The sequence below is a fragment of the Chrysemys picta genome, chromosome 10 (genome assembly GCF_011386835.1).
Source record: "Chrysemys picta bellii isolate R12L10 chromosome 10, ASM1138683v2, whole genome shotgun sequence".
Classification (NCBI taxonomy): Eukaryota; Metazoa; Chordata; order Testudines; family Emydidae; genus Chrysemys; species Chrysemys picta.
In genome coordinates this window covers 81605968-81632177 of record NC_088800.1, presented here as the reverse complement: position 1 = coordinate 81632177, position 26210 = coordinate 81605968, and the positions used below count along the sequence as shown (strand labels likewise).

At 44.4% G+C, this 26210-nt stretch overlaps 1 protein-coding gene across 2 annotated transcripts; it reads right to left on the bottom strand.

Annotated features, from left to right (window-relative positions):
* Nucleotides 1-365: 365 nt before the first annotated feature.
* Nucleotides 366-26187, bottom strand: ALKBH5 (alkB homolog 5, RNA demethylase). 2 transcript variants are annotated; one of them, XM_005289007.5, is made up of 5 exons: nucleotides 26044-26187; nucleotides 24617-25464; nucleotides 15632-15712; nucleotides 8047-8202; nucleotides 366-5831 (listed from the first exon to the last, which is right to left on the bottom strand). In XM_005289007.5, exons 2-5 carry the CDS (start codon nucleotides 25363-25365, stop codon nucleotides 5648-5650), a joined length of 1170 nt encoding a protein of 389 aa, XP_005289064.1. In that variant the 5' UTR covers nucleotides 25366-25464; nucleotides 26044-26187; the 3' UTR covers nucleotides 366-5647. The 2 variants fall into 2 exon arrangements, with proteins under 2 accessions (XP_005289064.1, XP_065416275.1); XM_065560203.1 differs by lacking the exon at nucleotides 26044-26187 and adding an exon at nucleotides 25798-26035.
* Nucleotides 26188-26210: the final 23 nt, after the last annotated feature.

Here is a 26210-nt window from a genome sequence, read left to right as displayed (position 1 = left end):
TGGAGGCAGGAGAATGCTTCATGTCCACCAAAAAAGGTGGTTTCCAAGTCTAGATTCTAGCATAGCACCAGAGGGGATGAATACTTCTTTGCATGTATGATGCTTTTTGTTCAGGGATCTAGACACTACTCCTTTGTAGACGTGGTAAGTAGTATTCTCTCCTTTCCTGCCCACATATGGGTATGCAAAGCCCAGAGATTAAGGGCCCAATATTCACCAGCAACTTCAGCTGAAAAACATGTGTTCCCTTAGGCTCCCTGAAACAGTACGAGCCTAAGCAACTCATTGTAGACAACACAGCAAGTCAGTAGCCTACCTGGGATCAGAACTGAAGCGTACCCTGCAAAAAATCCCACAGAGTCAAGTGATGCTTTCTGCTTTTATTCAATTAAATGCAGCATTCTATACAAGAAAAAAAATGAAATCCATGAAATTCCAAACCCTGACAGTGAAGAACTAAATTCTTCCTAAGAATCAACCAGAATTAAAAGATTCCCCCCATGGTACTGTACATAAAATAATCTCTTCCCCATTTACAGCGTTCCACACAGTACTTTTTTTTTTTTTTGTATCTCAAACTTCAGAACTGTACAACTTTGTTACAAACTACGCTTTCCTATGAAAAAATTACAGAAAAAAATATTGCCACTTTTTATTTATTTGTAACAAAAAGTTAGAATCTTTTAAAAAACAAAATGTAAGTCAGCCAGAACTCTGTTAAGAGCGTGAGTGGGGGGAGGGGAGGAGGTTGAAAATAAGGGAAGGGGTACTGCGGAGCTTGTCAGAGCATCAGATTAGCACTCCCTTTCTGTCTCAAAAAGGGAAACTGCATTTGGCATATAAAACTACTTATCACTAGAGGTGGGTCCATGCCACAGGGTTCGGGTCCAGGTCCAGCTCTGAACGTCCCCCAAATTTCAGGGCTGTTTGGATTGGGGGGTTTTGGTTTAGAGCCATCTCCAGTGAGCACTGCTATCAAAACCTCATACTAACAACATTAAAAACCAAGAACTAGAGCTCTACCCTTTCCCTGCACAGGAACCCTGGGAAAGAGCTTGAGAACTTAAAAAAAAAAAAAAACGCCTGCGTGTGTGAGTGTTACAGTAGAAGCTACCTGATTGACTAACTCAGAAGTGTGCATGTCAGTTGTCAAAATATCAACTCATGGGCTAACCTTCAAGATGAACCAAGCCTTTGGATTACAGCTCATGTGTGCCACAACTCAATTTATTTACAACAGCTGGATCAGAATTTAGCAGGTGGTCAAAGCCAGATGTGCCAACCCACATCTTCCTACCATTGTGTAATTTACCTAGATGCGGTTAAGTGGAATGGCTGAGGTTGCCAGATGCTTAAGAAGCAAAGCCACGTTCTAAAGAAATCCCCGTGCCAACACTTTTGTTACTAGCAAACCTTTTCACTCTCTTCCGATGGACACACCGAGCCCATGCAACGGGCTCAGAGTTTTGATTCCACCACTAGAACAGATTCATTTCAGCTACATATAGCCACATGTAGCAAAAATACAAATTCCTCCCCAGCCTTTGTTTGCAGAGAAACACAAAGCATCTACTTTCCTTAGGTAAGAAAAATAATGTCATGGTTGAGGTCTGGGGGGTGTTATTTGGGGTAATTTTACTGTGTCTTTGATTGAGATGATCGTTTAATGAATTATGCATACTACATGCAGATTTAGAGAGAGGAATTTGGACCACATTACTGTACCAGACTATGAAAGATTTTAAAGCCAAGTTGGTCAGGTCTGTGAATAAGGCCTTGTTAGAAGCCACCTGGCTCGATCTTCCATTTCTGAGCAGCTGGTAATGACCCAAGTTCCACCCCCCGACCCCAGAGATGAAAAAGAGGTGGGACTGTGGTGGCCATTAATCAAACCAGAGTTGCCAGAACTCACCTCACATCTGGACATTCTCTAGTTTAGGAGAGCGCATGCAAGTCTGACCTGGGACTTGCAAGCAGTCCCATAAGCCACCGCAAGCCAGCTACAGAGTACATGTGGGGGTCACTAACATCGTGAGCCATTGTTCCAGCAAATAAAATACAGTAGGTTCTCTAGACATTTAGATCTATGTGAAAATGTAAAGTCTCCATTTTTTTTTTAATTCAAGGTTTCACTTTGAGTGATGATCAGTGCAAAAAGTTAAAAAACATGTATCTACAGATGTACATACGTGTGTCTATATAAAATATCTGTACAACTGGGGAGGATGGCCTGCCAATACACAGAGGGACATCTGCCCTAAAGAGAAAGATGCCTTGAGTCCAATTAGTTGTGCCCCAATCTCTCCATGCAATGTTGCAGTCAGTTTAAAAAACAAACCCACACCAAACAAACCCACAACCAGCTCAAAGATTTGAGACTAACCCTAAAAGGCTTTCCTGACCATTTGAGTAAAACCTGTAGAACTGAACAAACAAAAGATGGAAAACAGGAAAAAGTTGCACTGAAGAATACAAAAATAAATCTGAAGTAAAGGTATCTGTTGTCTACACAGAACGCATAAGAGTTAGAATGAGGTGTCATTTGTACCATGTTAGAGGAGAGACCTCTATAGATAATGCATAAGTTGGTCTTGAGCTCCTTTAAGACAAATCCAGTACCTCATTCCCATCTGGGTCACACAGCAAACCTTGCTCTATCAAGTGCTGATTTGGGAGCCACTATTATCACATCACAAAAAAGAGGCACAATTGCAATCAACTTCATTTTAAGTTGAGGAGCCAGAACCCAGGATCCTTACTGCAGAGGTAGACGTAACGTAGCGTGTTTGGATGGGGGTGCACTGCATAGCAGAAGAGGACTGTTACAGGAAAGAGGAAATAGAGGCACAGATCACTATGGTTTCTGCGATTTATCCAGCCAGAGCTACGTTTAAGCAAATCAGAATGCTACTATTCAGGAAAAAAAAAAAAAAAAGACTATGTACTCAGCACAGCACCCTAGAAGCACAGAGGGCATTTTAGCAGCATGTAAATTGTGAATCCAAAAGTGTTCTAATTAAAACCATTCCTCAGCCTCCTGCTAGGAGTCGCCATCTTAAAACAGTGACATTCACGAGGCCAGTCATAGATAGACAAGACTGCAGCAGATCCAGTGTGAGAAACTGAAAGGGAAGAGTTTTTCCTTTCTGATTGTTAAGCTGGTCTTGGAGCGGGGTTGCTACTCTCCTCAACAAGCTAGGAGAGGGAGCAATCGCAGTTCTAATTTAACAGCTTATTTTCAAATGCAATTTACATTTTAAAGACTGCCACAAGCACGAACTTTTAGAACTCTGCGCAGAGGTGGGGCTCTTTTAAAGGGCTGGCAAAAGACTATTCTCAACTTTGAGCGATGCCAACTAAAGTTCTTAACCAGGAAAAAACAAAAAAACAAAACAAACCACCACAAAAAGACAAGCCCAGGATAACCTTTGAAAGACTTGGTCTAGTAATCCTTATGCAGATAGCACTTCCACTGAAGTCTGTAGTAGTTTTGTTTGCATTATGACCAATGGTGGATCTAGTCTTAAATAGACTCAGCATTCAAGAGGGACCACCTGTACATTTTGGGGTAGGAGAACCACACATGAAAAAAGTCAGAAGGTTGGTAAACGTGCTAGATTTCCAACAAACAGCACATGAGGGAACAATGCTTGGTTTCTGGACTGGAAACTCTTCATGACAGCACCAGACATGTTTCAAAATATATTAGATCTTTTTATTGTAAAGTACATAGACCATAGCTAGTGTTCAAGACACGATACCAAGGAAAACTACCCAAAAAAAAAAAAAGTTTAGGGAAGGCAAAGCTGTAAAAAAGAAAAACAAACAAACTTAAAAATAAAGACCAATCTTTGCAATTGCTGACATTTGGATTCAAGGAATCAAATGGAGGAGAGTTTTACTGTTTAATTATTAAAATTAGGGTACTAAATAAGTTATTAGACCCCAAACTTTGACAACTCATTGAGGCTTCAAGCCAGGATAATGCGGACTGAATGTGGAAAGATGATCAGAAAAACATATTCTAATATCTAACTTCTCCTATTAACTCCTTGAGCTCCAGGAGTCTTATTCGCAGAAGTCACTGGCTAAGAGGCTCACGGCACCAGAATTCCTATGATCTCTCAGTAAATAGAAGAGGGACACAGACCAGTTGTGATGTTTGTTGAGGCTAGGAACAGACAGTGCTATGCAAGTTAAATGGGAGGCATCTGACACCTAAGCAGAGGGTTCCTGTCTCAAAAGGCCAACCCCCAGACATCCCCAAAGGTACTGAGGGAAGAAGAAGTCTGCTAGTTCTACTGGGGTGACAATATCACACACTTCTATGCATCAGCACATCTTTGTGGCTGAGAAGTTTAACAGATTCTTCAAGCTGCTGCAATGCTCTGAAGCATCGTCAAACAGGGTACTCCAGAGAGAATGCAGCGTGGATCCTTTTCCTCCTGAACCAAGAAGGGAGAGATCCACTTCCACCAAGATGCCAGCCAGCATAAAGACAGCCCTTCCCAGGGCATTGCCAAGTCACATTTCCTCACAAGTGCAATCTGCTAGCCCTAACATTGTTCTGGCTATTCTCTAGCTTTGAGAAGGAAAAAGCATGTATCCAAAACACGCACACAAATCATTTTCATACTCAAAGGCCTAGGGGGCCAATACAAATCTCAGTCCCGTAGTTTGACAGGCCTCAATAAAGCCAACTAAGACACTTATCCAGAGATTAAAAATCCAAACACAATATACTTCTGAAAAATTGTAATGATGCGGTTAGCGAGAAGGGTCAAGTGGATGGAGCAACTTCAAGTCCAATATTCCTTCCTCTTTCAAACAAGCCTATTCTCTCCTTGAGGAGCCCCTCAGAACCACCACTGATGTGAACAAGAGCTTGTGTATGGCCTTCGCAGAGAGAATACACCCTCTAGTCAGCAGTGCAGAAAACGAGATGCTTGCAAGCCCAAACTAGCTGGTGGGGGGGTAGGGGGGTGAAGTGGAGGGAAGCATAGGGCATTAAAAACTGTTACTAAAGTGCAACAAATATCCTAAATACTTTGTAATCGATTGCAGTAAGGGGTGCCTGCAAAGCTTCAAACTTCCAGTTGCTGCAGGACACCTTTAAAAAGAAAAAACCCAAACTATGTAATAGCAGACTTAGGAATTCAGGAGCCCTTTGGTGTAGCATGGAGTATGAGGCCGCTACAAAGAGTTTCAACTCTTGGGGTCAAACAAGGTATTTAGAACATTTTAAAAAGAAACTTAGTTAAACTTAAAGCAAAAGGAAAAATTAATTTCTTAAATCTTCAGTAACGAAAGTTAACTTTTTGGTGTTTTCAAAAATACAGACCAGGCAGCCTGCCACAGCGTTAACAATATCCACTTCATGAGGGAGGGGGATGTCCATCTGACACACCCCTTTGGAAACTGCAGGTGGCACCTTACACATTCCATCAATATTTATGCCTCACTATTACTCCATTCATAAAAACAAATAGCCAGATCCTTCCCAATTACTCTTCAGCCTGAAAGGAAACAACAAAACTGAAGCTAGATGAGAAATAGCCAGGAGGGGGGGGGGGGGAGGGAGGGAGGAGAAGTTTTCATAGACGGGAGGCCACTCTCTTCAGCTTTGAGACTCCGGAAAGCTCATGCCTCAATGTCGCCTCATTTTAACTTTGCGGGCTGGACTTCCATCCTCCTCCTCCTCGTCATAGTCCTCTGTGTACTCGTAAGACCTTCGCCAATAGTTCTCAGAGCTGAAGTTGCTCCGTCTCCTATGTTTTGGTAAGAGGACCGAGCGCCTGTTCTCCTCCTTATCCATTTCTAAAATCCGTGGCCTAAGGAAAAGAAGAGAAACATTTGGAGCAGACACTCAGTTGTGAATTTAAGAGATGTCTCAGACTAGTTGTGTTATTTAAGCTACAATTTCTTGAATATTTTGACTAAATGGACCACTTGGCAGACTGGACTGCCAATACTGTCAGGTCACAACACTGCAGTATTCCTACAAGTACAGAACTCCTGTGGAGTCCAGCACAGGTGAAGCAGACTAAAGTCACATGAATGCTGAGGGGAGGATTTTGCCTGTAGTGATGGCATGTTCTTTCTGAATCAACATCACAAGTTATTAAAAGGCTCTTTAATTTACTCTTGTCCTACAGTGAAGCTGTTAAACTACAAGAGAAACTATCAAACTATGCAACCGCTCTGCCATTCCTTCCTAGGCGTACCTGATTGTACCAAATATTACCCCTTTTATGGGAGATTCCCATTGTGATAAGCACAGGTAAAGAATGTCAGCATGAAGGGCATGATCCCTTTTAAGTCAATGGGATTTTTGCCATTGTTTTTAATGGGAGCAGGACTCCCTATTCTCTTGCTCTTTTAGGAGCTAGTTTACTGTTTCTCTCTCTCTCCCCCTATATATATAAATTCCATAAGGGTTGGTTGTTTTTGTGGCAAGGTTTCTTGCTCTCGGTCCCCTCTCCCCCCGCCTCTGAAACATCTGACACTGGCCACTGTCAATGGCAAACTACTAGACTACATGGACCAATGACCTGATCCGGTACAGCAGTAGTTACTGTCCCCATAACAAATGCATCACGTTGACATCCATGGAATATGCATGTATTATACTAGAGTCTCTTAGGCTACATAATGGGACAGACCCAGACAGTGTTGGACATAAATGACAGAGTAAGAACGTAACCTTCAGGTTAAGGAGAAAACCTCCCCACCACCCTCCATGTTGTACTGACATAGCGACTCCTGCAGTCCCATGAACTGTTTTTTTTCTGTACGATCAATTGTGTTTCTGTTGTATATTTACTCCACATTAGTTTGGGGGACGTTTCAATGTAACGCTACATTTGTAGAGGTGTCTCTCTCTTGGCTTATACAGTTAGTCTGGAACTTGAGTGGGATGTTACACAAATAAGACTCTCCTCAAGTGACTGACTGCAGCATGGGCTGGACCTTACTGTAGTCAGACCATGAAACCAGGCCAATCTTTTGGTTTTACATGACGTTGAGAAGTCTTGCCCCTTGCTAAGGCTCAGAGACACCCCTGGGTACTAGGAATACTGGTTAGATTTTATACGGGACAGCTGGCTTTGAACTATCATGATTTTGCACCACCATTGAAGTATGCAAATATTTTCCCCCCCTATAATAGGAGTTATCACTCCTGGCAAGAAACCATTATATCGGCCAAATGCATCACTGTCGTCACAGGCGAAATCTCATGCTGGATAGGATTCCATAAACACACACTAAAAGACTGGCTCAGCTTCTGGTGCTGCTAGACTAACTGGACCATTTCCAAGAAGGAGTCAGTGTCCAAATCCCTCTGGAAACCAAATCCTGCAAGAGTTCACCAAGAGTTTGGGTATGCAAGGAATGCAGGATTGGGCCCACAGCAGGTATGAGAAACATGGCCCATTAAAACCATACCCTCACTCTTCCCTGTGAGTGAAACCTTTTAGCCTTTTCAAAAGTCCTTTCATTTTATACAATAGCTTGGCAAGAAAGGTCAAAATTAGCTGCAGGGAAACGTTATTGTTCTGAATGAGTGCACTACCAAGAGGAAGCTGAATCTATTGCGTCTCAATCCTGCCAACCACTTGACAAGAAAAAATAAACAGCTTAAAATCCAAGCTCAGCTTTAAATGGACCGGTTTGGCTCTAAAAAAAGCCATTTTGATTAAACAGCCCTATATTGCCTAGGAAGTATGTGTGCAGTAAGCAGCCCTGAGGCAGGAAAGGGGAGAAAACTTGAGCAGAACTTTAATGCACAAGAAAAGAAAAAGCCAAACTAAATAGGCTAGACAGAGTTTAAGTTGTTACACAACAGCACTATAGGAATGATGCTGCGTTATCTTTGCAAGAATCACACCAAGACCTATGAAATGGGCTGTTCTAGCAACTGTCATTACTACCAGGCTGATGGGTGGGTGGCATTTACCATTGTTTTGACAGACCATGGTACTTTGCAGTTCACTGAGACCAGAAGCCCTGGAGCCAGATCACTGCTTTCACAAGCGCTCATCCTACCTGTGAGCAGCGTCAGGGTCTGCTTTGCGATGGGACCGCTTTGGTTTCAGGATCTGATCCCTGTTGCTTCCTGATAGACGGTCAGAGGTGTAACCTGGCGGCAACACAGAGCTGCTCAGCGATTTTGTTTCCAATCGAGGAGCATCGAGTCTTGTTCTGTGAATGTTAAAAGACAAGTGTTTCCAAAGAGTCTTTTGGGGAAGTGCTGACGTATCAAAGTAGCTATTCTGTCTAGTCAAACTGAAGTAGCTCCCCTGATCCAGTCCCACCAGCACAGTTAAGTGACAAGCAGGATAAAGTTCCACAAGGCAAAACTTGCAATCCTCCCCTTCAAACTCCCATTTCCCTATTCAAAAAAAGTTTGCTTGGGATCTAGCACACCAAGCTGATATATTGGCCTATATTAACTCAACTATTAATTCTGAGGGTTAATAACTGTTCAGCAACTTAAAACCCTGGATAAAATATCTAGAAGTGATGAAGCAAAACTCCCCATCTCTGATCCATATTGCAGTGCCTAGCTTCACCTCTGTGCTCTCCCTACAGCTCTAGCTCTCTCGCTGGGATCAGGAGAGCTCACCTGTGCAAATCAATAGCATTTTGCTGGAGATTTTCTGACAAACTCAACAAAAATATCCAGCAGTCATCAGGTGAAGATCCAAAAGGAAGGCCAAGCAAGCTGCACCATGGTATCTCAACTAAAATAGTCAAGATCTAATCCACACTAGAAGGGAACTGTGCTGATAGTTACCTCAACGTGCAATAGGGTCTGGCAAGCACAGTTCAGCTAAAACAGAACAATTCTGTCCAGCAGCACCGTTTGCTCAGACACAGCTGTAGCTGTCTCAGTTTGCGTGCCCAGGAAATAGCCGAGCTAGCAGAAGCTATCCTACAGAACACTCCGTAGTATACAGAGTCTTAATGTGGTTGCATCACTGCTATACACAGACACAAGCTTTTGGCTTCAGCAGTACGTCGTTTCAAACATGGACCCAAGCCCTGGCACCGAAAGGATGCAAGACGAAAAGGTACCAGTGCATGTAGTGGAGATGATCCATGCAATCTTTGTGAAAGAAACATGGCTGCAGATTCCTCCGGCTTCCTAGTATTTTACAATGTGCATCTCCCATAAGGGAAGTTTGCTAAAAATCAGGTCATGGGGTTGGGTTGTAAGAAAGGGGAAAATTAGCTTTCGGGTTATTCTTGAACCTAAGTTTTGCAAGCTTGATTTCAACAGGGTCTGAAAAAACTTCAGATCCTTTCGAACTCCAATTACAAACTGTTTGCAGTTGCAGAGCAAACCATTGTCTCCACCAACTTACTCTCTTTGCTGCGGGTACAATGTGTCGACACATGAATAAGGCATGTCCATACAGAGTATGTAGGTTTGTCAGTTGCACTGCGCACAGGAAGTAGGTTTGTGTCGGACTAATAACAGTCCAGATTACCTGCTAGTATCTTACTGGAATTCAGATCCAAATCAATTAGTTAGAACACTGAATGCAGAAATGATGGCAGGTCCTATGCTGAACCAGTTTATTGCCATTCCAACACTACTCACAAATATGCCAAAAATAACACAAGTTGTCTGCTTCTGATTCATGAAAGCTATAATCAGCGTTCTGACAGGCTAGGCTGACCAGATAGCAAGTGTGAAAAATCAGGACAGGCTGGGTAATAGGAGCCTAGGTAAGAAAAAGACCCAAAAATCAAGACTGTCCCTATAAAATCGGGACATCTGGTCACTCTATGACAGTCATTGTAAGCTGGGCAACAGAACCTCAAAGTTCTTCCTCACCCCCAAGCACTTCATGATGGCTCACACAAAAACGATTTTATGGAAGAAAGTCAACATTTGGAGGGGGAATAAAGCTTCTGAGGGCGTGGGATGATATAGCCACCCCCTGAAGTTAATGGATTAAACAAAACAAACAAAAAAAGACACCCAAACATTTTGCACAGAAATTAAATATGATTGGAAATGCAAGTCTCAAAGTTTTAATTGGATTACAAAAGAGCATAAAATCTTGACTGATCCCTCTGAGTTTTTAGGTCTTTTAAAATGTAGCTAGGCAGCAGAGGACAATAAAAAGGAAAGATATGCACAGGCAAGTAAATTATGCAAAGCTAACGTCATTTAACATAGTTTTCTTCTACAGGTACAATACGCGAGAAGCTTTACAAAGAGCTTGAACTATCATTTGGAAGTTACTTCCAGAGCCTGTTTGAGCAGGTCTCATTAGGTTGCACTAACACACTGCTTATTTCCCTGGTTAGAGTTATGCTTAAAAAAAAAAAAAAATGGGTAGGTGTTTTTTAAATTTAGGAGTTTCAGCCCCCTCAGGGCCTCCAACCTCTTAAGCTGAAGACAAATTCCAGCCCTTTCTGTTGCCCTCATAGCCCTGCACTCTAGTACATGGGGAACACTGTAAATATCATTATGTTCTAACTGCACTGAAGCGTTTATGACCTACTTGGTAACCATGCTGCTCTCAAAATATTGCACAAAACCGACCAAACGTCAGAGCATTTCTCCAATACATAGAGTTTTGTTTTACACTCCCTGCCAAATAAGTACACAGCTTCCAGAGCTTCACACACAGAACATATTCAGGAACAAAGACTCAAGACCAAAAGTTCTGCCTGTTGGCCCCTTCACCACATGGCTCGATATACTAGTTCCTAACTATACCGAAGTCTAAAGCTAAGCACCCTTGCCATAATACATTTATCTTGGTGAGAATCAGATTCTCTGGCTACCCAAGCAGACCCTACAGAAAGAACGCGCTTTAGGACATCAATATTATGCTAGCAACAGGCTACCTAAAGGGAAAATAGCTATTTTCCTGGTTGCATAACACACTATTTAAATCTGCAACAGTCACATGATATTGGATGTGAAACTTCACCGCAGCAACCCGCACTATGGGATGCAAGTGTTTACAAAGGTCACTGCAGTCCTGCGGTGTATGGATGCAGACCAGGTTCGACAGCGAGCAGATGTTCTAGCGTCACAATGGATATGCAATAGCTAAATAAGCTGTAGGGTGCAATGTCTATAGTGTACCCTTTTGCAAAGTGGTATATATGCATTTTAGGGACCAGGCCTGGTAGGTGCTATAAAGATTGCAGGAAAAGGGGGATTCCAGATTCCACTCCTTCCTTTTAGACAGATAACAGCATCCTTCACCACACCAGTCAGTCAAGCAGCCATCAGAATCTTACTCAGTAAAGGCATAGAAGTTCCCATTGTGCTCTCTCCTGCCCTAACTTTGAGTGAGGCAGAGTGTAGGATGCTCAAATACACAAGAAGCATTCAATTTCACTGACTAAGAAGCAAGCTCTAGAGGCATTGTTATGCAAGCGTTCCCAACACAGTTCTGCCAAGATATGTGAATCCCTGCACTCCTAGGCCTTCTCTAGTATAGAGAAGTGCACTGGTTTAATATCAAGTTCAAATCTATTTAAATTGCAATGTAAAAAAAAAATACACAACAAACAAAAAACAGTGTCATCCTTAGCCCAGCTAATTCAATATAAGCAATCTAGTTATTGAACTAAACAAAACCACAGCCAAGAGATAAAAACACTTCAAGCATGTTGTGGAAGTGGAAAAAGGGATAAAGGGAATTTGAACGCAGACAGTTTCTAGGAATAGAGCAAGAGTCAGGCTAACACTAACTCTAATAACGCAAGACTTTAAGGCCTGGGTGAGTGGGGAAAAAACTGTAAAAACAAACAAAAAAAAAAACACTGTTTTGACCTTGTGTTAAACAAAAATGGAATGCAGACTGTAGCAAAAACTGCTAAAAAAAGTAAAATATCAAAAAGGAATATGTATAAACAAGACGCGGCTGTTGATCATTATTGTATGCAACCAAAGGTATAAATGCTTGCCCTAACTGTTGATCTGGCGGAGACCTGCCTAGGAAGAGGGAATCCCTGTCCATGTGCACTCTTCCCCCTTGCAATTGCTTGAGAATAAACTGTCTCTAAATTGTTGCAAACAACCTAAGAGTGAAGACTGTGTTTTCTTCCATAATGTCCACATTATAGGTTTCCCCCAGCTTAGCTAGTTTAAATCTAGTTAGTTAAGCCAACGCTCTTCTCTAGCGCAGAAGAATCTCTAGGCCCTGGCCACTCACGAAGACAGGTTACCGGGCTAGATGGACCATTGGCCTGATCTAGTGTGGCCACTCATGTGCTGAAGTCTGGAAGGTCCATTTCTCCCCTAATCCTGCCAATGCACCTCAATCCTGGCCCACAGTACCCCCGCGCCCCTTCGAATATTTCAACAGCTACAGAAATTTGTGAGAGCACCTCTACTGGCACTAGTCCAGATTGGTTTTGTTTCTCTCTGGCAGCAGCTACTCTCACTCCAGCTAGTTTCAACTGCAGCAGCTTTTTGGTTCCTATTAGAATCGCTTTGCCATGTTTATGTACAATGCACAAAAGCTCCTCTCTTTACTTCATAGATTCCAGGACCAGAAGGGACCACTGTGATCTGGCATTGTCAGCTGCCCCTACTTCACACCTCTGCCCTGTGTCTCCACAGGCTGATTTTGCCTCACTAATGTCTCAGGGCTGTTGCCTTTCCTGGTCTCATTCCATGGCTTTTCTCTAACCAGATGTCTGAGTCTTCACTTTGCCCCGGAGTTGATCTAACGGGCACTGTGCCACATCTTCCACGAGGCTAGGTTTCCTTGAAACCAGCTAAGCTGCTTGAAAGCTCAGAGGATCTGGAGCCAAATTTCTGACGACTAACCTCACTCTTGCCTGGGCTGCAATTCCAGCAGTCTGCCATTGTCTCTACTCCCTTCTGGGTTTTCAGTACTTTAGGCCAGAGGGGCTCCATTGGTTTATACTTTTCTCGTAAGGGGATTTCTTGACAGTGGAATTACTGGTTGGACACCCCACAGAAGGGACCACCCCACAACGAGTTTTAAAAACAGAGGCTGCTATGTATTTTCAAGTTACTCAAAAGGGTTGTTGTTTCTGCCACCAGGACTCAATAAAACAACAGATACCCAAAGAGGTGGGGGGAGTTAAGAACATAAGAATGGCCATAGAGGGTCAGACCCAATGATCCATCTAGCCCAGGATCCTGTCTTCTGACAGTGGCCAGTGCCAGGTGCCCCAGAGGGAATGAACAGAACAATTACTGTGTGATTCATCCCCTGTGGTGCAGTCCCGGCTTCTGGCAGATGGGAGTTTAGGGACAACAGAGCATGGGGTTGCATCCCTGACCATCTTGGCTAATAACCATTGATGGATCCAGCCTCCATGAACTCATCTAATTCTTTTTTTCAACCCAGTTATATTTTTGGCCTTCACAACACCCCGGGCAACAAGTTCCACAGGCTGACTGTGCACTATGTGAATAAGTGCTTCCTTATGTTTGTTTTAAACCTGTGGCCTATTAATTTCATCAGCTGACCCCATCTCGTGTTATATGGAAGTGTTGTTACCCTTCTTATTCACTTTCTCCTACCTTTCATGATGTTAGAGACCTCTATTATATCCCCCCTTGGTCATCCCTTTTCTAAGATGAACAGTCCTGGTCTTTTTAATCTCTCCTCATATGGAGTTGTTCCACCCCCTAGTAATTTTTGTTGCCCTTCTCTGCACCTGATCCAATTCTAATACATCTTTTCTGAAACGAGCAACCAGAACTGCACACTATTGAAGACGTGGGTGTCCCATGGATTTATATAATGACATTATGATATTTACCGTCTTATTATCTATCCCTTTCCTAAGGGTTCCTAACACTGTCAGCTTTCGACTGGTTTTTGGAGAACCATCCATGATAAGCCCAAGATCTCTTTTTTGAGTGGTAATAGCTAATTTAGACTCCATTTTGTATGTATAGTTGGGATGTTTTTCAATGTGCATTAGTTTGCATTTACCAACATTGAATTTCACCTGCCTTTTTTTTGCCCAGTCACCCAGTTTTGTGAGCTCCATTTGTAACTCTTTGGACTTAACCATCCTGAGTAATTTAGTATCATCTGCAAGCTTTGCGCCTTGCTGTTTACCACTTTTTCCAGATCATTTAGGAGTATGTTGAACAGCACCAGTCCCAGTACAGATCTGTGGGGGACCCTGCTGTTTACCTCTCTCCGTTTTGAGAGCTGACCATTTATTCCTACCCTTTGCTTCCTGCCTTTTAACTAGTTACTAACCCATGATAGGACCTTCTCTCTTATCCCATGATGGGTTACTTTGTGTAAGAGCCTTTGGTGTGGGACCTTGTCAAAGGCTCTCTCACAGTCTGCATACACTATATCCACTGGATTACCCTTATCCACTTGATTGTTGATACCCTCCAAGAATTCTAATAGATTGGTGAGGCATGATTTCCCTTTACAAAAAACATGTTGAATCTTCTCCAACACAATGTGTTTATCTGTGTATGATAACTTTGTTCTTTACTGTCGTTTCAACCAGTTTGCCTAAGGCTGAAATTAGGCTTACCAGCCTGTAATTGCCAGGATCACCTCTAGAGCTTTAAAATAAAATAAAATAAATAAAATAAAAATAAATAAATCAGCATAACATTAGCTACCCTTCAGTTATCTGGTATAGAGGCAGATTCAAGTGATAGGTTACATACCACAGTTGTTAATTCTGCAATTTCATATTTGAGTTCCTTCAGATCTCTTGGGTAAATACTATCTGGTTCTGATGACTTATTACTGTTTAATTTATCAATTTGTTCCAATACCTCCTCTACTGTCACCTCAATCTGGGAAAGTTCCTCAGATTTGTCACTTAAAAAGAATGGCTCAGGTGTGGGGACCTCACTCATATTCCATGCGAAGAATTAATTTAACTTCTACGCTGCTGAAACTTTAAAGCTATAGGGACAAACACTGGCCAGAAGAAATGGCATCTATTGAATAACATGGTGTTATAAGATAGTGTCATCGGTGATGAGAAAATTTACAGGGCATTACTTCACGCTGCCAATCCCTAAAGATCCATTTATAGGCCTAGTTTTGTAATCCATGTGTGTCAGTCATCAGCATTTTTATTTCCCTGTTGGAAATGAGTCATCCTCCTCCCAGAGGAAAATAATTTCTCTGGCTTATTATGAAAGATGCCCCATACAGAAATTGATATGGACAATATCTACTTGAAGGGACCATGTCAGGTCATTCAGTACTTAGAAATCATGTAAACAGGCCTTAAATTGAGGCCAAAAATTTAGGGTTTTACAAGGCTGGTTTTATTTTTTTTAAATAAGGCAGCCAACGAAAGACAGCTGTTTGGATGTGAACATACCCTCTGCAGTGTTTTCGAACATTAAAAAAAATACGCTGTTGCAAGAGTCAGAAAATGAACCCAAGAACTTACAGTAACAAAGAAGAGGTCAGAACCAGGCAGTCTATTTTCATTGTTCAAAAGTAGTTTAGTAAGTAATCAGATATTTAAGATTTAAAATGTTGAATAATCTAATGTTTTAAACACAAGTGATTTACCACCTGATACTGTCCCTTTAAAAATGTTCTGAAATGACAGAGGGCTAGAGAGTCAACTTTATTCTTTCTTCCTTGATCACTCAAAATGCTTTAACACTTACTTTCTAAGGATGATGACAGCTCTCCTCTCCTTGATGTCCTGCGGTCGAATGCAGTGCGTGATTTCATCAGCTGCATATCCACTGGACAAAAAAAAGACAAAACCAAGAACTATGAGCAGGCTGATAAACAAATGATTCCCAGTTTCAGAGAATCAAGCACTGCTACCTACTCTCTAACTTTCATGGTGCAGTTCCTAAACTTCACACTGTTCTGAAAACAAATTCATGTTATCAGCCTTACATAATTTTTGCTTTCAAGTTCAGGCAGGCTGAGAAACAGATGAAGACATGAATGTTTTTTGGTCCTGGTCATTTTCTGCCACAGTGTGTAAGTACACATCAAAAGAAAATTAATACAAGCCATATTCATAAATAAAGTGACATTTAAAGTATAACCACAGAATGTACAGTCAGCAACCTCATTTAGTGAAGTATGATCAGGAGAATTTAAATGAGCAACATATCACCACCACATTACCGAAAGGGATAGTCCCATGTAATTCCCTCCATAGAAAGCCATCTCAATTACAATGGAGATAAATGTGGGCAAGCTGTAGACAAGATTCTACTCTGCCTTTTGAGTTTCCCCTTAAGGGTTGTGGCTTTGGGATCACAGGTGAATTTTTAGCCTGGTGAAAAGCAGAGTGGCAAGAAATCAGAGAATGGGTGTCCCTGCGCTAGAGGGATCGGCAACCCTTCAGAAGTGGTGTGCCGAGTCTTCATTTATTCACTCTAATTGAAGGTTTCGTGTGCCAGTCATACATTTTAACCTTTTTAGAAGGTCTCTTTCTATAAGTCTATAATATAGAACTAAACTATTGTTGTATGTAAAGTAAATAAGGTTTGTAAAATGTTTAAGCTTCATTTAAAATTAAATTAAAATGCAGAGCCCCCCGGACTGGTGGCCAGGACCCGGGCAGTGTGAGTGCCACTGAAAAATCAGCTCGCGTGCTGCCTTCGGCATGCGTGCCATAGGTTGCCTACCCCTGCACTAGAAAGACTAACCTTTCTGTGTCCCCATCAAGTTCAGATACTTCCCTGCATAGCATAACCACTCCCTGCTCAGCTGCCCCAAGCAAGCAACACAGACTGCCCTCCTATGTAACCACAGAGATTCTACTGCTGGAGTTATCAAGGCCCAGTCATAGAAGCATGCATGAAGATGATTTAGCTAGACTTGTGTCTTTAGACTAATTTCTGTAAAACAAGATACTGCCCTAAGAGCTACATACTATGGGTATTCAGAAGCATTTCAGGTGTACTACTTGATAGCGCCAACAATACAAGTATCAACGTTTTCTTTCGAATTCTGTTCTCATGGTTGCCTTTTTGTTGAAAAGTACAGTTTTCAGAGTTCAGTGCAATCAGCAAGGTATGTAGTTTGAGGTTTCACTGAGCAGGGCCACATTTTACGTTAATATGGATGATTGCAGGTAACATCTGCTTAGACAAATTACCTTGTAAGAACTTCTGGAAACGAAACACCGTTCTTATGATGTTAATTGAAGGTAAGGAACAAAGCCCACTCAGACTGGAGGGAAGGGAACGCACCATGCCAGTGCTTCTCCCGCTTTGTTTTTTCCAGAGCTGGGGTGGGCAAACCTTTTGGCCTGAGGGCCACATCGGGGTTCCAAAACTGTATGGAGGGCTGGGTAGGGAAGGCAGTGCCTCCTCAAACAGCCTGGCCCCTGCCGCCCCCCCCCCAAACCCCCGACCCATCCATCCCCCCCGCTCCTGACCCGACTGCCCCCTACTGGGACCCCCTGCCCCTAACCCCCCCCCGGGGACTCCACTCCCTATCCAACCCCCCTGCTCCCTGTCCCCTGACTGCCCCAACCCCTATCCACACCCCCACCCCCTGACAGGTCCCCTGGGACTCCCACGCCTATCCAACCACCCCTTGCTCCCTGTCCTGACTGCCCCCCCGGGATCCCCTGCCCCTTATCCAACCCCCCGCTCCCCGCCCCCTTATCATGCAGCTCAGAGCAGCTGCGCCGTCCAGCTGGAGCCAGACACGTGGCACTGCGAGCTGAGGCGGGACAGCAGGGGAGGGGCCAAGGGCTAGCCTCCCCGGCCGGGAGCTCAAAAGCCAGGCCGGATGTGGCCCGTAGTTTGCCCACCTCTGTTCTACAGCATCCTGAAGGCACAGACTGAATCCCCATCCCAGCACAGAGTGCCCCATGCCCGAATGGGGCTTAAGAGGGCACTTCTGGCAAGATAAAAGCCTTTCAGAATGTTCTAAGATAGATGGCAGGGGCACTACATACACTGGATCTGGCTCAGGAGAAAAACACTACAGAATCAGTGTGTCCAGAACACACACACACAAAAAAATGCAGAATCATACATTTGTGAACTCATCTCTAATACTATAGGCCACTCTCCCATCTCCTCTTTAAAACTTAACACAGACAGCTTGCACTTATAGGATAAATGCAGCAAGTTTGAGGTTGGCCAGCAAGATTAGCATTTATGATTTCATGCTGGATAACACGGAGGAGCTAAAATGTAACATTCTGCAGTGCATCGACATCATTCCATAATTCAGTGATTTGATAAGAGGCTTCTATTTTCATTTTAGAAATCTGTGGTCTCATTTCCCAAGTGCTTAGAGACTGGCTGGGAAGACAATGCAAACACTCCCCAAAGTAAAGCCCTAACACTATACCTTCCTCATTGCAAAGTCCAGTAGTCAGCAGTAAGCATTCTTGCATGGCCTGGCTCAGTGGGCTGTAGGTTACTCAAGCAGGTCTATCCAGAGAAGGATACATGGCACAGGACAGCCCCTCCTACATGCATGGAGTTAACTAATAGATGGGACTGTAATTCTCCCCCAACCTCCCCAAAAGAGAGAGAGAGCTACCGTTCACTCCCTCCAAGATACAGCATCTGTTGTTTCTAGGACTGAGATAAATTCTGGAGAGAAGATCAGTGTGTTTTATTCAGGTGTAGCACAAAGAATTAAGACGTGTTATGCAAGTGGGCTTATTATAGGGCTCTATTATGTTTCAGTATCTTTGCTTCAAGCTCCAGTGCATTAATTAAGATAAGATGAACACTAACGTGGGTGATCTTAATAGAACCCTAATAACGCCTTTAACTGAAGAGAACAAGCTAATTTCTAAACATGAACACTCCATAAGACATCAGGCTGTATGTTCTGATTATTTACTGGGCGGGAGTCTACTTCACAGAGGAGTTTAATGCCAACTTGAAACTAATAGGACTCATGGCCATAGACAGGCACCAAGTATTGGCACAAAGATTATAAACCTAGATATTCTGCCTCCCTGCTCCAAGAGGCATGTGCCAAGAAGATGGCAGCAATAAATACCCAAAGCTGGTCAGCCCGAGCTCTATGCAAACTGAAATAAAAGTTATATTTGAACTAGCAAAAGAGAATGTTCTGTCCCTCAACAGCCCCATACCAAATACAATCATCAAGGTGAGACCTGACAAAACAAAGTCACTTTGTTTTGCTAAGGTCAGTTAGCTACATCCCTGAGCCTCCCAACACCACTAATACTGAAGCTATCAAGCAAACATTCATTCCTCATTGTATCGTTGTGAGAATATCTGGATTCTAGTCCTTGTTCTTCTGAAGGCTTCCCTCTAGGACTTTGGTCAAATCCCTTAACCTGTGTGTCTCTGTTTACAAATCTGTAAAATGAGGTCAATACCTACCTCACAGGGGTGAAGAGAGGCTTAGTTTATTGTCTGAAGTGATTTGAGATTCTCAGCTACATCATCTAGTATAAGTAGAAGTTTCATCCTAATTTTATAGGCAGGCAAACTGAGGCACAGCCTGGTTAAGTGAATTGCCCATGGCTGGCATCCCAGGCTCATTCCTTGTCCATTAGAGGGCATATTAGAGCCACTCACCCCAACAGGGAAATGCTGCTAATGGAGTCACACTCAGATACTGCCATTCCTTAGTCATAGATTCAGACTTCAAGGTCAGAAGGGACCATTATGATTGTCTAGTCTGACCTCCTGCACAACGCAGGCCACAGAATCTCACCCACCCACTCCTATACCAAACCCCTAATCTATGTTTGAGTTACTGAAGTCCTCAACTTGTGGTTTAAAGACTTCAAGGTGCAGAGAATCTTCCAGCAAGTGACCCGTGCCCCACGCTGCAGAGGAAGGCAAAAAACTCCCAGGGCCTCTGCCAATCTGCCCTGGAGGAAAATTCCTTCCTGACCCCAAATATGGCGATCAGCTAAACCCTGAGCATGTGGGCAAGACTCACCAGCCAGACACCCAGGAAAGAATTCTCTGTAGTAACTCAGATCCCACCCCATCTAATATCCCATCACAGGCCATTGGGCATATTTACCGCTAATAGTCAAAGATCAATTAATTGCCAAAATTAGGCTATCAAGCTCAGTCTTGAAGCCAGATAGGTCTTTGCCCCCACTACTCCCCTTGGAAGGTTGTTCCAGAACTTCACTCCTCTGATGGTTAGAAACCTTCGTCTAATTTCAAGTCTAAACTTCCTGATTGCCAGTTTATATCCATTTGTTCTTGTGTCCACATTGGTACTGAGCTTAAATAATTCTTCTCCCTCCCTGGTATTTATCCCTCTGATATATTTATAGAGAGCGATCATTTCTCCCCTCAGCCTTCTTTTGGTTAAGCTAAACAAGTCAAGCTCTTTGAGTCTCCTTTCAGAAGACAGGTTTTCCATTCCTCGGACCATCCTAATAGCCCTTCTCTGTACCCGTTCCAGTTTGAATTCATCCTTCTTAAACATGGGAGACCAGAACTGCACACAGTATTCCAGATGAGGTCTCACCAGTGCCTTGAATAACGGTACTAACACCTCCTTATCTCTACTGGAAATACCTCGCCTGATGCATCCCAAGACTGCATTAGCTTTTTTCACGGCCATATCACATTGGCAGCTCGTAGTCATCCTGTGATCAACCAATACTCCAAGGTCCTTCTCCTCCTCTGTTACTTCCAACTGATGCGTCCCCAGCTTATAGTCCAAGGAGCTGCTGCTGAGCACTGAGGTCCTCATCTCTGCTGGAGTAGAGCATATTCCCTACACACTGCTCCAACCTCAACCCCTTGCTGGGAAGAAAGACATAGGTTGTGTACTTGATATGGCCGGTGCAAATCACTAGCGCACTAGAAGATGTCCAAATATGCTGGCAATCTCAGAAGTGCTTTGCATGTTACCCCATCACCATAAGGGATCTATAGATTTCAAATCAGTGGCAATTGGGTTTAAGGCATCAGCCTATTTTCAGTGATCAGTGGTTTTGAAGGAGCCCTCCCTCATTGACTCAGCTGACTGGATGCTACATGTTGAAGCAGAGCTGGAAAAATTCACATGCCTACTCGCTACTGGCATGAAGTTTCCTCTGATAAGGGGATCTACACCAGTTTCTGAAGTTTAAATTCTCTTCTTAAAATAAGTTTCTAGCCTGAACAGCTAAGGATTTCTTGCAACTACAAGGAAAGCTGGCTCATCCTGAGTCTGCAGCCAGCGCTAGTGTCTCTGCTATTTACAGCCTTGCCCAGCAGCAGGAGAGTGAAACTAACATATTGTCAGTTTCAGAACTGGTCAGCAAGAAGCAAGCAGCAGAGCATATACTGAGGAGGAGAGCCCAAAGAATGGCATGGGGAAGGCCAGAGTGTTAGAGATCTTCCCCTCATAGCAGCCAGGAGGCGCCGGGGATCAAGAGTAGAAAGCAAGCCCCGCTTCTCCTTTTCAGCATCCAGATGGGGACTGGGTGGGGGCATCATTACCCTAACACTGATACAAGTGATGTAGTTCCACCACCCCAGCAAAGTTCAGAGACAGCACCTAACTCCAGCTGCTGGACTTCTCACGTGGGCATTGCTTATGAAGCTCACTAGTGTCCCTCCCCCTCACACATCTCTGTTGATGATCTCTCACTATTCCTCTAGTTAACAGCAACCCAATAATTGGTTTTCAAGACCCAAGCTGAAAGATGCATCATTTTTAGCAACCAAGAGAAAGATTTGCATTCTGCTAAATTTTGTATCTTGCAAAGATCGTCACGGCACATTTACGAACAGTCTAATATTCATGGTGATACAGCAATAGCGATCAAGACATAGTTAGATATAATGAAGCTCCCCCACTACGCTCCTAATTATTTTTTTTGCAGTTTAAGTATTCTCTCCCCCCTCCCAAGACGACACATTCTCTTCAGAAAGACTGGGAAACAGTTGTATTCCCACTGCCTCGTGCACACCAGTTCTATCCTAGATTCCTTTAAAAAGGAAACGCTAATGTGGCTGAGTCAGTAGTCACCAGCATCCCTTGCACAACTCTAGCCTACAAAGAGTGGCATTGAAATGTAAGGTACATAGTATTTACACCAAGCTTGATTTAGACTTCCTAAGGGGAAAAAGAAATTCAGCTATGGGTTGAAAGTGGGAGAGAAAGAGGTTTAAAGAGGACAACTTTAAACAAGAGAGGAAGTACCATTATACCTTGGAGGGAGGGATATGACGTAGCAAGATGGAACCCTTCCTCCGCCCCACAAAAAAAATAAAAGCCTCCAAAAACTCTACTGCAGAGAGTGATAGAATACTTAGGCCAAGGGAGCAGAATGAGCGGAAGGGGGAAATAGGTGGCTACAAGGTCAGAATGAAACAGCTTAACAGAGAGCTTTGAAAACCAGGAAGACAGTTGTAAATTGACTGTTGATATTAGTAGGAACAACACAGTAAAGGTGACATGGGGAGGGACAAAGAGAGGGACAAAGAGAGGGAGAAGATGCAACTTCCCCCCCCCCCCCCAGACTCTTTGATGGTTCCCACACAGACCTAATACACACAGCCAAAGAAATGCTGTTACACTGGCTTCCGGGGGAACACAGTCTTGCTGAGAACAGCCACTGACCCAGCAATGCTTGAGTCACACAGACATTTTTACAAGCATGTTACTTCTCTCCATACAGTTGCTCTGTTTTCAGAACAATTGCCTTCAGGAACTATTTACTTGGATTTTTCCTCCCTCCCACTTTGGAGAACTGACTCTTCAATGTGCCTGAGAGGGCTGGATCTTAGGCATCACCTTCAGCAGGATCTAGAAGTCATGTTCATTCGCTCTCTAACCTGGCAACTTTCATAAGTCATCATAACTTCGATCCAGCCTGGCTCACAATATCACAAACCAATCCCTCTGGCAGAATGTCCTGTACGTGCCAAGTATTTACTAACTGCTGCATTTAAATGGAAATAATCCCTATTTTTAAATATATTATTTACTGGAAACTAATCTCTTATCTTGGATTAAGCAAATCAATTCCAGCAAGGGTTCAGTAACAAGAAACCCTCAAAGCACTATTCCAAAATCTTGTGTTTCCATTCTACGCTTGCCTCACCCACTGATGTTATTTGTCAATACCTAGCTGACATCCTCCAATACAAGGCAATGAAAGTTTTGCCATTAACTTAATTGGGAGCAGCCCATATTCTTTCCTTTTACACCTGTCCAGCTAGAATGCTTTGTAGCAATGTAAGATTTACTATTCCAGATCAACCTGCTGGCCCATCAAGGCTGGTTATCCTGCCTATCAGTCTCTAGTACCTTACCTCAGGCCAATATTCACCACTGGAATAAGCAGGTAGGATTTTGTTAGCTCTCAGAGAGCTGTGCCCACTTACATGTCAATTTTCTATCCCCACCAATCTGAAAGTCACCTATCACAAGGGGTATTGGGGAGAATTACTTAATAGTTGTGCAGCAGTTTAGAGATAAAAACAATGCTCAGTATCAGTTAATGCACCTGGTCAATTGTACAATGCTGTATTTACATGAGGGGAGAAATTCCTTCCTGACCCCCTGCAGCAATCATTTTACAAGCCAAAACATGAGACTGAGTTACCCACAGACTGCCTTACTGCTAGCATGCGCATTTACCAACTCAGACAATAGAATAGCTAAAATACTTCCCTTTGGCAATAGGGGTATTTGACTACCCGTCCAAATGAATTCTGCAGAACTGCCCTTAGCTTCAGGACTATAAATGTTGATCATAAAATTATGCAGCCCCAGCATGTGACTTCCTCCCGCCAGTGACACCTAAAAGCCCACCTGCTCCACAAAGCCACATGCACCAATCCCCACATGCAACTTAACTGGCCGCTACCTGTGCCGGTCTCAAAATTCCATATGTTGTTAGAGAGGCAGCAGGACAGAGACAGAGAAAGGGATTAGAAGTTGGGACTGGGAAGTCCCAATCCTGGCTTTACCAGTGACTTGCTGCATGACCTTGGGCAGGTAGGGCTGTTTCCCCATCTGTAAGAGTGTGTGGGGGACCTTACTGTACCTATCATACAGGGCTGATGCACACAGTTTGTACAGTGCTTTGAAGCTATGAAATGCTACATGATTTGCACTTGCAAACTATGTTTCACAGGAGATCTCAGAGCCTTCTACAAAAAGGCAGCTAAGACTTAATATCCCCACTTTACAGGTAGAGAAAAATGAGGCCAGTCACCTCACCTCACCCTGTTTACAGTCACACAGGAAGTCAGTGAATAAGCTAAGAATAGAACCCAGGAGTCCTAACTTCTAAATCAGCTGCTCTATCACAGACACACTATCGGGCAGGGGCTGCATTTTCTGCCTTACTGTGTATTCTAACCGTAGATAGGCGTGAGCTTCAATCCACCAACGTTCCATGCACAGACATTCTCATTGAGGCCACTGCAGATGGGCTTGTCTTCCTCCCAAGCCTAGCTGCGTCACTGCCTGCTGCCCGAGCTGAATCACTGCTCCAGCCAGACCCCCACTGACCATAATGCCTCTGTCCCAAGTATCCTTCCTCCATCCTCCTACCCAGTCAGTAGAAAGCCCGTGTATCTAGGATGCTAGATAAACAACTCAGGCATGTGTTTTTTGCTGATGTTTGGTACTGATAACAAGTTACGAAAACAAATTACTAAGGAGTCTCAGTTTAGTCCCTGAAACTCAGAGGCCTTCCACTTAGTTACCTTAGCACAGTGACACTCCCTCTCCTCACTGGCAGGAACAAGACAGGTTCGGAGACTCTGATGGGCTTGAACTGGAACTTACAGCCAAAGCAGAGTGCAGAGTCGCTGAAGAAAGACACGGAGACGATAGGTCTCTCAAAGATGTGGATAGGGTCCACATGGGAGACAATGCAGCCACCAGGCTGGTAGTCGTTGATCACCGCACTGTTCACAAAGCCCTCAGGAATCACCCTGTGCTCCACTAGCTTCCGGATCACGAGGTCATGCACCCACTCCGGGATGGCATCCACCTCCCCCTGAGGGTACAGCCTTTCCTGACCAGGGCCTCGCCTCTGCAGCTGGGACCCATATGTGTAGCCCTCCCCAAAGAAATACTTGTTCCGAAGAGGAGCCCTGTCCACCGTATGCTCTTTGTAGAGGCCTTTCTCAGCTCTAGATACGACATCCTCGATCCGGGCTTCAATCTTGGCGCACTCGTCTGGGCTGAAGAGACGAAGCTGCCGGATGCCACTTTTGACTTTCCGGGCCTCCTCCTCCTCCTTCTGCTGCTGCTGCTGCTCCTCCTCGTAGTCACTGGGCTCAGAGTCAGAGTCCTCATGGTACTTGCGTTTTCGCTCTGCAGCAGCACCCCCAACTGCCCCATAGGGGGACTCTGTAGGATCCCGCAGGCTGTTGCCTTTGTAGTTGTCCCGATAAGGCATCATGGACTTCAGCTTCTCTCGCAGGTCTTTGTAGCCACTCCCCGCCATGGTGTGCTCGCAACCCACCTCCTCTATTGATCTCCTCTGTGCACGACTCTTTGGGTCAGAGTGTGGGAAGTGCTGCTGCTATTCATGGCCTTCACCGTCCTGCTGGGATAGTTCCAAAAGGAAGGAGGTACACGGAGTGGATTCTATAGTCAAACTTCCACACACAGGGCACCCACCCAACTCTCCGCTTTGGTGGGGGTAGGAACCTTTGAAACAGGTAGCTCAGCTCCACTCTTCCATAACAGCCCTGACCCCTTGGAGGGGAGAGGGACGTGCTCTGCTCCAAAACAGGAAGTCCCCCCCCTTTTCTTTTGGGTAGCAAAACAAGAGACGTATCTTGTACTGCTCTAAACTTCCACGTCGGGTGCCCCCTCTCTCCTTGCTGACACGCGTGTGTGTGTGTGTGTGGGGGGGGGGGATTAGGAAGCTCACCTCCGTCTATGCGAGCAGGCTCTTCTCTGGCTACTGCGTAGGGCAAGAGGGGGGGAGGAGGAGACAGGCAGGCAACACAGGGCCAAGCCTCCCCTCTTCCTTGCTAGGGCCGGGGGGGGGGGGGGGTAGCTCGGCCACTTTCTGGCTTGCAGGGGGGGGGGGGTAGCTCGGGTCCCCGTGTCTTCCCGGGGCGGGAGCGCGCAGTTCCCCCAGCCGCCCGCTCTCCCCGGCCGATGCCAAACTCACGGCCGGGCCGGCGTGGGAGCAGGGCTCCGCTCTGCGGGGCCACGCGGCCAGCCTCCCTCCAGGCACGGGTGAAGCCGCCGCCGCCGCAGGGCCGGGCGAGGCCTCCGGGCCGCCCGCGGGCTGTCAGCTGCTGGGCCCCGCGCGCTGCGCTGGGAGCCCGCCGCCCA

Coding starts and splice junctions, on each gene's coding strand:
- ALKBH5 (XM_005289007.5), bottom strand. CDS start 25,365: ATGGCGGGGAGTGGCTACAAAGACCTGCGAGAGAAGCTGAAGTCCATG. Junction 8,203..15,631: donor GCTGTCATCATCCTTAGAAA/GTAAGTGTTAAA, acceptor TAACATTCACAG/AACAAGACTCGATGCTCCTC. Junction 5,832..8,046: donor GACCCTGACGCTGCTCACAG/GTAGGATGAGCG, acceptor TCTTTTCCTTAG/GCCACGGATTTTAGAAATGG.